Source organism: Podarcis liolepis (genome assembly GCF_965112155.1).
Source record: "Podarcis liolepis genome assembly, chromosome: 9".
In the NCBI taxonomy this organism is placed as follows: Eukaryota; Metazoa; Chordata; class Lepidosauria; order Squamata; family Lacertidae; genus Podarcis; species Podarcis liolepis.
In genome coordinates, this window is record NC_139564.1 from 45,455,569 (window position 1) to 45,466,881 (window position 11,313).

At 43.6% G+C, this 11,313-nt stretch overlaps 1 protein-coding gene across 1 annotated transcript in view; it reads right to left on the minus strand.

The window, feature by feature from the left end:
- Window positions 1-5,192, minus strand: part of AADAT (aminoadipate aminotransferase) — an 84,224-nt gene extending 79,032 nt beyond the window's left edge. The window contains exons 1-3 of the mRNA XM_083460421.1: window positions 5,040-5,192; window positions 1,170-1,242; window positions 727-832 (exon numbers count right to left, since the gene is read on the minus strand). Coding sequence (XP_083316547.1) covers window positions 727-793 — 67 coding nt within the window. The 5' untranslated portion in view covers window positions 794-832; window positions 1,170-1,242; window positions 5,040-5,192. The remainder of the gene's footprint in view (window positions 1-726; window positions 833-1,169; window positions 1,243-5,039) is intronic.
- Window positions 5,193-11,313: the final 6,121 nt, after the last annotated feature.

Below are 11,313 nucleotides of genomic sequence, written 5' to 3' on the forward strand. Positions count from 1 at the left end.
AGGTCCCACTTTAGATAATGGGGCCTCTCGCTGCCGCCGCACGATTTCTGTTCTCATCCTGAAGCAAAGTTCTTAACCCGAGGTACTATTTCTGGGTTAGTGGAGTCTATAACCTGAAGTGTCTGTAATCCAAGGTACCACTGTATACAGAAGCAGACTTCCTAAAGGTAAAAGCCATACAACAGCGGGACAGAGGAAGTAATGGGCTCCTTGCTGGAGGTGCTGAGCAGTGGTTGGGTGGTTGTAGGAATGCTGCAGCTGCGTCCTGTGTTGCAGAACCTGAACTGAGTAGTGGGTTGGACCAGGTCTCTTCCAACACTGTAAAATGATCCTTTGATAACGCAGAGCAGCCTTTCGCAACCTGGGGCCCTCTCAGCTGTTTTGGACTACAACTCTCAGTGCTGGCTGGGGCTGATGGGAGTTGGAGTTGAGCAGCTGCAGGGCCCCCAGGTTGGGAAAAGCTGGCGCAGAGCATTGTTTAGGGCATATAGGTGCCTCTGTTGGGCCTTCTGTTATTGCTTTGCATACCTGTGGTGTCAAACCACATAGGCTGATAGTTTAGTGAGCTCATTTATATGCTGCCCACATAAAGTGGCATGGAGCTCCCCCAACTCAGCTAGGCTGGGTTCTTGCTTTCTACACCTATAGGGCTACCTACCACAAAATCATACGAACAACCTGAGGAAAATCAGAGGTTCTGGTTCAAGCGACCAAGTATGTACTTACTGAGGAGCCTTATCGGAGATGCTGTTCTTGCAGCACTGACTGCAGTAATGAATCGTGAGTAATTCATGCCTAAATCGTCAAGCACCGGACTTGGCCTCCAGATAAACTGGACAATGGTTAAAATACAAAGCAATAAAAAGAAACAGGTTTTTTTATTATGCTATTTAAAAACATCACAATAAACACTCTAAAAGAGCACTGACAAAATCTATGGCACTAGTTTTGCCAGTGGGACATTGATATGTAATGCACTATTTCTGTATAAGCTGATCTGATTAGCTTTGCTTATTGAGGTTTGCCTGACTATGAAAGAAAAAGGGGGAAGCCATACAGGTAATAGATCTTTAGCTTAGTTCTGTTTATTCAAAATTCCTAAATATTCTCATGCCACTATGTGGCTTGTACTGATAAGGGAAAGGGTAGCTGTCATAGCATAAACATACCAAAACACTCCAACTGAAGTAGATGTGTCTTAAAGGTGCTTGACGTGAGCTGGATCTTGCCCTTTGTGCTCAGCTGCATTGGAAACACATGAGAGTAAAGCAGTGTTAGATAAAATTAGCAAAAATCGGTTAACAATACTACACAAAGGAAAGGTTGATTTAAGAGTGGCGAATTTATACGTTCTTAAAAAGCAAGGGTTTTGCCTTCCTTTCTCATGCTTGTTTAGAAGGTCCAAAGCTGAACCTACATGATGCATCTATGGCTCTCCCATTTCCTGCCCCCAAACATCTGAAGCTACGCAAAGACAATAGATCTCTCAAATCCCCTGAATTGCTGGTAAACAGATGGGCCTGTTTTCAATATCAAAGTTTCCTTCCGCATGAGGGATAAATAGGGTGGCATATTACTTGGTAGTATTGCACTGATTAGTATAATATTCTCTCCTCTTTCTATGGTTAATTCTTCAAAAGTCTAGTCAGTTCTACAAACACCACTACTTGGTCAGTGTCTTAAAGATGAGCCACACAACCCCCAAATTGGTTATCAGCACACAGAAAAGTCAAACTACACTTTAATTGGCTGTGCAACAGAGTCATTGTCCAATTGCTTTTCTCTTGCGGTTAGATCAATTTTTCAACACGCGACTGATATTTTTGTCTGTTCGCTTCATCAAACACTGAGAATTGATCCGGCTGTAATTAAATGGAAGCTTTCCCACAAAGTCAGAAGTAATTGGCTTTGAATTTGCTGCATGCTCAGATCTCTTACATGAACCAGATCTCAGTTAAGTCACAATTCAGCCCCGCTTTAAAGTAAGTAAATCAGAGTTTTATCAGTGAATTGAGAAGGTAGAGGACAGGTGATAGAAACTGCATGTTCTGCTTCTTTCTATTTTATCCATCTGAAAGCAGTTGAGGGATAACTGCGACCTTCATTTCCCCCATTACTTCTAGGCAGAAACAAAGATAAAACAGTCTTAGAGGCATGACAACTGTGCAATCTTTACAAGAACCCGCCTTTGTTTCTTTAGCTGTATATATCCACACTGCAAGCAGTCATGGGAATGTCTCAGCACATCAGACCGGAAGAAAAGATCCTGTCTAGAGAAAGAACAACAGAAAACAGTCTTTCAAAATGTTTTCAAACAGTGTTATGCCTGTCTACTCAGAAGTCTGTCCTACAAAGTTCAATGGGAGTAAGTTCCAGGTGTGAACAGCACTGCAGCCAAACTGATTTCCCCTCCCAATTTCCTAGCTTTCTACCTTCAACACAACCACATATTCTAGCAAAAAATACTTAACCTAATGTTTGAAGCTTCCCTTTTGTAAAAATAAACCAGGATCCATTTAGTTAAAATGTAACAATGAATCCGTGTGCATGCATGTGCTGAGAGAATCAAAAGATTCAAAAGTGCTTGGATACTGAGCGGTCTCTTTTATTGAATTCATAGAAAATAAGTCTGTATCAGCTGAAAAAACACAGTTATGTTCTACTATCTGCTTTACAAATTGCAAACAATTTTATGGAAGTAGTTCTTTATGCTCCATCTCCTTGCTGAACATTTTTCCTTTGTACATAAAAATTATTCTACGTATTTATGTTGAGGGGCGGGAATTAAAATCCTCATTTCATTATTCACTGCAGCAGCAAATGATCTTCCATATAGCAACGATGCTGCAAAGAGAGTATCCCCACCTCCACCCACAATAATCCAAGACTTGTTACCATACAGAAGGACTGTATTATCTAATTTTGCATCCTTCCTATTTAGAGTTGACAAACAGGTTTGTGTGGGAAGCTGGCATGGAAAAAAAAACAACTGTGTTCACACAGAACAAGCAAGAGAGAAAGGGAATGTATTCACAAGACTGATACTGACACTTGAAAAAAAAACTGTTCCAAGTAGTTTTGTACTGGAAATCTACTGATCAGTTTGAAGGCATGCAGCTTCTTGTTTCCTAGAGGTTTAAACCTGGTGCATGTATAGTGAGGAAGTCCCTCCAAAGTATCCCTACTTTGGTAGTTTAGACCACAGGTGTACCTAGGCTCCTTTGCAACCTTGGCAAGGAGCTAGTAGCGCCATCTGACTGGAGAGGAGGCCCCACAAGGCTGCTGTGACGGAGCCAGAGTGGAGAGGTGAAATTTTAACATCCTTGGTGGGGGCCAACCTAACCAACCCCTAGGTACACCCATTTTAGACTGCGATTCCTTGATCCCTGTAATAGTAGATATGCGTGGAGAGACCAGGAATGCTTCCAGGCAGAGGCTTACTTTTGCAAACGGGGTGTTAGCAATAGCTTCTTCTTCTTTTTTAACGGTAGTGGGCTTTTCCAGAAAAGGTAAATCTGGATTAAGGGAAAAATACAGGCTGCCATTTTTATGTCAACATTATGTGGTGTCTGAAACCGATGAGGGGCACCACCCCACACCTGTCTAGAAGGCTCTAAGAGCAGCATAACTACAGGTTACTGGCAGGTGTACGAGACTCCAGTATGCCTATGTACCCCACATTGTGAAGAATGGTACCTGTTTGTCATACTGATGTTTGTGACTGGCTGTAGCATCCGCACCTGTGATGGGCAAGCAGAAAGACTTCAGGAAGCCTCTGTAAATGTGACTGTGGGGCACACAGGGTTGCTTGGCTATAAGTTTGGATTTTGAGGGCAGAAAACATCCCAGCAGGACTCTGTTTCACCTTGCACTTTCTAGAGCTGTGGTTGCCCCCAGGGGGGCAATTTGATTTTTAAGGGGGGCAATTCGAGAACGTTTAGACCAAGTTAATGGTCTTCTAGGCTTCTTCCACGTGAATAGGAGTTTGCTTTTTTTAAAAAATAATAAGTATTACATGTCACGGGTGCAGGGCAGCAGGATTTTAGAGACGCGGGTGGCACTGTGGGTTAAACCACAGAGCCTAGGACTTGCCGATCAGATGGTCGGCGGTTCGAATCCCCGCGACGGGGTGAGCTCCCATTGCTCAGTCCCTGCTCCTGCCAACCTAGCAGTTCGAAAGCACATCAAAGTGCAAGTAGATAAATATGTACTGCTCCAGCAGGAAGGTAAATTGCGTTTCTATGTGCTGTTCTGGTTCGCTAGAAGCGGCTTAGTCATGCTGGCCACATGACCCAGAAGCTGTATGCCGGCTCCCTTGGCCAATAAAGCGAGATGAGCGCCCCAACCCCAGAGTCGGCCACGACTGGACCTAACGGTCAGGGGTCCCTTTACCTTTACCTAGGTGGGGCATGACCATAAAAAGGTTGGAAACCACTGTTCCAGAGGCTCTCGAAGAGGGCCTTTTGGTATTAGCTGCTATGTGATCCTTTTTAGCTGAAGAAGCATGCTCTGCTATTAAGAAGGGACCTTCTCCAGACACCCACGACCCTTGACGTGCACCACTTTCCCTTGACGCGCTTGCCCATTCCTTTCCCATTCTAACCATTTCCCCTCCTCCCTGTGCCGACTCTGCTGCAGGATCCCCTCCCGGAAAGCATGGTCCACGTGATTAAAAAGAGCGTCTCTGAACATGCGCAGAGCGCGCGCCGTCGCATTCCCACAAGGGGTAAACAGAAGCTTGACAGGCGGCGGCGGAGAGGTTGAAACGTCAGCGCTGGCTTGCTTCCCCGCGCTAGTTTAGCAGCAGCAACAAGAACGCCAACAGCCGCCGCTGCAAAGCGTCCGGGATCCAGCAAGTCTGGGATCTGCGTGACGCGCAAGGGGCGTCCGCTCGCCAACCTCGCTCTCCAATGTGCTGCTGCTCGGCCCGAGAGGGGGCTGCCAGCTCCGCGGTTGTGCAGCCGGCAGGGAGAGCTGGAGCTCCGGCAAAGCGCAGCGGCGGAGCGCGGCCGAGTTGCCCGGCCCGGCGCCATACTAACCTTCGCCGCCAATGCTCGCCGCTGCCAACCGGGCCCTGGCGTGCCTGACGAAGGAGCCGCCGCGCTGCCGCCGCCGCCGGGCTTTTCGGGGCCCGCCTCTCCGTCGCCAACTGCGGCCTGCAACGCCGAGAAGCCGCTTGTCTGGCCTTGTCCCTGGCTCCCCTTCTGGGCATGCACGCGCGCAAGCTCGCTTCCAGGGAGCCGACCTTGATATGGGCGCGAAGAACCGTCAACATATCCCCAACTCAAATAATGCGGGTGGGTGGGAAGGAAGCCGCTCCTCCCTTTGACTTCATTAACCCCCCCCCCCGCACATTCTGTATACTTTCCAATTAAAATTTAACACCACGCTAAAAAACACACCGAACATTAACAGCAGAGTTGGATCTGGACCAGGAAAAGGAAAGTTTTCCTTTCGGCTGCTTAAAGCTCACTAGCAAGAATCAATGTACGCCGACATGCTGTTGAACATGTGCAGAGTGCTGCCTTTCACTATTGTCGAACCACACCCAGTCCCCAAACAGCCTAGATAAGCGTTATTGGCTTCCCGAGAACAGATGGTGTAATTTTTTGTCACAGTATACATTTTATAAGATGCTTGCAATGTGTTTTATTTAATTGAATTCCCTTACACGTTTAAAAAAATACCTGTACAGTACGCTTTAAAACAGATATCCAGTTAGCTGATCACTCTAAAACCCAAAGGGAAAGCTATTAAATGTTTCAACATTTAGAATGAGTGGAGCATGAAAGGTTAAAAAGCTGGCATTCCTACCATCTGTATTTATGTGTGTTCACTTGAATTAAGCATTTTTATCACCTCAGTTTTTGTTCCAAAGTGATGGGGGGGGGGGAGAAAAGAAAATTGCCAATTTTCAAAGGGATTATGTGCCAAGACTTTACCCAAGGCAGTTTTTAGGATTTAATTTCAGTGCTGTGCCAGCAGGCTCTCAGTCAAGTCCTGTGATACGAAAACGGTTTTCGTTTCTGTTCTTTTAAAGGCATATAGTATGTGACCTAATTCTGCAGGAGATTTCAGGTTGCCTTCCTATGCTCTGTTTTTGCACTCTTGCTTAACCTTAAAATAAGTAATGTAATTTTGCATTGTGTCTGATGGTCCATTTGTGGTCTAATTATTTGTTCCCTTTGACCGCTAGATGTCGCCTATGCACCTTAGTTTGGAAGAGAGAGTGTGTGTGTGTGTGTGTGTGTGTGTGTGTGTGTGTGTAAAAAGACAAGTTCCAAGCAGAATTGTGTCAGCTTATTCCATTTGATAGTAATTGCTTCACTGCAGGCAGTTTGTGAAATGGGAAGGAATGAGTCCCGCCTGAGCTATTACCAGGCTGAATTTCATTGGAAGGGTTAACTCCAGTCAGGAGCCATTAGCAGTTAGCGAAATAACAAAATACAGAGTATATAGAATGTGATATTGTTAGATTGCCTTCACAAATGTGTGCATATGTAAGGCTTGCTTTGACATCAGCAAGGAAGTGATAGATGGTAAGAGAACAAGTGTTATAGCATTATAAAGTCAAGAGAGTCCTGGAGTCATGTGACTGCTGGTGCTACTAAGCATTTATTCAGTATCAGAGCCGTGTGCTAGGCAACGCTCAGCACCCAGCTGGTGTTCTTTAATAGGAGAAACATGTGTATGGTCATCTTTAGCTGTTCATTGGGTTCTCTTTTAGCGGTTCTGCTGTGCAGCACAGCATATGAGAGCCACCTGCGAAAAAGCTGTTTTCGCCTTTCAAGGTGTGTGTAAGAGCACAGCGAGTGGTCCTGTGACTTGAAGGTCTAATGACGCTATTTTTTTTAATTTTAAAATTTAGACGTGTTGTGTTAAATTTCCATAGACTTTGTACATCGTGGCCCATTTGCAATAATGAAAATATTTTTCCATGCTGAAATTCAGTAATCTGTGTCCTATTTCTTCAAGGAAACAATAAAGGGCTGCTATTTTATCTCGGTTCTGAGTGCGTACTAAACTTCCTTTAACCATTTTATCCATGATGAGGAAGGTTAATTAAATAAATAATCCCAGTACATTTTAATATTTTCATACACCTGACACATAATATTTTTTTGCAGCCCTGAAAGATAGTATGTTAACTTACAATCTTTTTTTTAAAAAAAGCAATGATTTTCTTGATATTTCCAGGAAGAGAAAAAATATCTCTGGCATTTCCATTAACTACCTCCAGTTATTTTCTTGATAGGTGTCTGCTACTTGTTTTCAGAATGCATAAATGCTTAGCCTTCATACATGCCTCATAGAAATGCTTGCTCGATTTCCAAGCTAGATTATTATTATTTTTTTAAAAAATAAAATCCTATCAACTATGATAGCATCTGAGTGATTATTATATAAATGCTCGATTTTAAATATAAGTGCTCGATTTTAAATGTCTAAGTCAGCTCATTTGGAAGTACAGACCAACACTCAATACAAAATCAAAATAAAGTAGGGTTGCCACTCTTTTGGGGTCTGTGGGCTCATTTGCAAACCAGCAGAACTGTTGCTGGGCACCACATGATGCTGCAACTTTCCACTCTCCCTGAAATACGACTAGGACTGGGAGACCAGCGTTCAAAACCCTCTCAGCCTTGAACCTCACTGGATGACCTTGGGCCAGTCACTGCCTCTCGGCCTAAACACATGTTGCAGTGGGGTTTCAGTGAGGAGGAGAACCATGTACACTACCCTCAGCTCCTTGGAGAGAAAGGTAGGATATAAATGCAGTGAATCATAAATTCATTCATTCAGTTTATATAGCCCCCTTCATCTGAAGATCTTAGGGCAGTTCACATGATAAAAATACAGGATAAAAGAAGAAAATAAAGAGAACAAAAACCAATCAAATCAAAACAACGCCCCCAAAAAACCACCCCGCACATTTAAAATGCTGTATCAATCAGCCAAAGGCTTGTTAGAGAGGATGTATAATGGCGAACCTCCCTGGGAGAGCGTTCAACAAATGGGAAGCCACTGTAGAAAACACCTGTTCTCAGGCTGCCACCCTCTGGACCTCTCATGGAGGAGGCCTATGAAGCAGAGCCTCAGATGAGGATTGCAGGGTCTGGGTCAGTTCATGTGAGGAGAGATGGTCCCACCCTATGATTAGGCTTGCAAACAAGCCTCTTCTTGACTAAAGATGGCATCTTCCAAGCCTAATTTCAACAGGGGGTTGCAACTCTCTGGGCTCTTGGAAAGAGCCTCTGCTAAAATGCAGCTTGGTTTATGATTAAGTATAACACTTAAAATAACTTTATCAGCTTTGTATATGATTAAGCCCACTGGATACTGTTACCTAAACCTAACAGGAAAGTTGCTTAAGTTGGTTGAGCATGAGATGCTTAATCTCAGGGTCGTGCGTTCGAGTCCTACATTGGGCAAAATATTCCTGCATTGCAGGGGGTTGGACTAGATGACTCTCATGGTCTTTTTCAACTCTGTGATTATATTCTATTCTACTAGCCATGATGGCTATGTTTTACCACCACTATTAGAGGTGATAGGCACCTGAAATACCAATTTCTGGGCATCCCAGATGGGCAGAGTGCTCTTGCGTTCAGGTTCTGCTTGTCAGTTTCAAATGAGAAACTGGTTGGCCTGATCCTGCGAGTTGTTCTTATGTTCCAATTAAATGCGCATGGGATCATTTTTGCAACCATGGTAACTAAAATTTAGCACAAATTGGAAGGGTTTTAAAGTGATTTTTGAAGGCCAACTGAACTTATCACCCATTGAATTTGTCAGAGAAACAAATTTAGTAATTTTCGGGTAATGTGACGCACTAGTTTTTCATATAAATGATTCCACCCACCCAGGAGGAGCCATCAGTTGTTCGATACCTCATATGCAATATAAAGAGCTACAGTCAGGAACATTTCACCACATATTGAGCTATTTGTCTAGAGAGCATTTACACTAAAGTATGTCCTTTTTCATAGTCTCCTTTGAGCACTTAACATTGTCATTGCTCATACTGTAGTTTCTCAGTTTCATTGATTATATATATATATATATATATAATGTTGCATTTGTTGTTTTGTTTTAAGCAGTATACAAATATATTAAATAATAATAAATATAACAAACCACTCAAAAACTTACAGCAAGCTGAAAAGGCAGCAGCATTTGGTAATGATTGTGTTGTGTCTACCTGCCCTCGATTCTTCCGTTTGCTTCTCTCTAATTTGTGTTTTAACTGATCAGTTTGTCATGGCAAAGGCTTTGGGAGGTGATTCCTAGAGAATGGTTAGTGGATAGAACAGAAGTTATATTTTTTGGAGTGAAAAGCAAAACACTGTTCTAGCTTGTAGAGCACATGGGTCACAATCCAGACACTAACTTTTGACATGCTCAAGGGCTTCTGTGCATCCAGTGGGACTTCCCCCATTATGCAACGTGACAGGCAGTGTGGTATAGTGGTTATAGTCCTGGACTAGGACTTCAGTTCCTGGGATTCAAATCCCCCTTTGGCCATAAAGCTGACTTGGAGACTTTGCGCCATCATCTTGCAACCTAACCTACCTCCCAGGGTTGTTGTGAGGACCAAATGGTGGGGAGAGAGAACTATGTATGTCACTTTGATCTCCCTGGGGGAAAGATGGAATAGAAACATAAATATAAATTACATTTATTATTATAAAGTAAATAAATACCACAAACTGGTTTCTGAAATTCTCCGTGTTTTTGCATACAGGATTCTGTTTAGAGAAGCAAAGGACACATGTTTCTTTGGATTATTGCTATGAGCTGCAAACTTTCAGGAAATGCCAGGGTAATCAATTATCTCTCTTAGTTTTGAGATTGCAAATAGAATTGCTGCAGCTTGTCCTCTTTTCATTTCACCTCCAGTCTTCGTGGTGCGGCTGAAACCTTCACAGCATTACTACAGAGATGATGAGCATTCCCTTGTGTGACTGGTTCAGTCATATTTGACATTTTATATCAAATGTAGGCCCTTCATGGATCACTGCCTTGTCGTGGCGAAGGGGCTTGAAGAACTCAGAGAAACTATGAACTGTGCCGAGCAGGGCACCCAAGATGAACAGGTCATAGTGGAGAGTTTTGACCAAACGTGATCCACCTGGAGGCGGAACCGGCAAGCCACTCCAGTATCCCTGCCAAGAAAACTGCATGGACAAAGACAACAGGCATATAAAAGTTATGACGCTGGAAGATGAGCCCCTCAGGTCGGAAGGTGTCCAACATGCTACTGGGGAAGAGCAGAGGACAAGTACAAGTAGATCCAGAGCTGATGAAGCGGCTGGGCCAAAGCCGAAAGGATGCTCAGTTGTGGATATGCCTGGAAGCGAAAGGAAAGTCCAATGCTGTAAAGAAAAATATTGCATAGGTACCTGGAATGTAAGAACCATGAACCTGGGTAAGTTGGATGTGGTCAAAAATGAGATGGCAAGAATAAAGCTAGAGGCTGTCCAGACAGAAAGGGTTCAACCAGGTAACCTAGCCAGGAGTGGCGGCAACTTACGCACGAGCAACCCCTAGAACCATTACAGCAGGCAAGCAAAATGCGAGGGAGATAGTGAAAGATACAGGAAATTGAATGCAGATTTCCAAAAAATAGCAAGGAGAGACAAGAAGGCCTTCTTAAACGAGCAATGCAAAGAAATAGAGGAAAACAACAGAATGGGAAGAACCAGAGATCTGTTCAAGAAAACTGGAGATATGAAAGGAACATTTCGTACAAAGATTACCATAATAAAGGACAAAAGTGGTAAGGACCTAACAGAAGCAGAAGACATCAAGAAGAGGTGGAAAGAATACACAGAGGAATTATACCAGAAAGATATGGATGGCTCGTACACCCCAGGTAGTGTGGTTGCTGACCTTGAGCCAGACATCCTGGAGAGTGAAGTCAAATGGGCCTTAGAAAGCACTGCAAATAACAAGGCCAGTGGAAGTGATGGTATTCCAGCTGAACTATTTAAAATTTTAAAAGATGATGTTGTTAAGGTGCTACACTCAATATGCCAGCAAGTTTGGAAAACTCAGCAGTGGCCAGAGGATTGGAGAAGATCAGTCTACATCCCAATCCCAAAGAAGGGAAGTGCCAAAGAATGCTCCAACTACCGCACAATTGCACTCATTTCACACGCTAGCAAGGTTATGCTTAAAATTCTACAAGGAAGGCTCAAGCAGTATGTGGACCGAGAACTCCCAGAAGTGCAAGCTGGATTTAGAAGAGGCAGAGGAACCAGAGACCAAATTGCAAACATGCGCTGGATTATGGAGAAAGCTAGAGAGTTC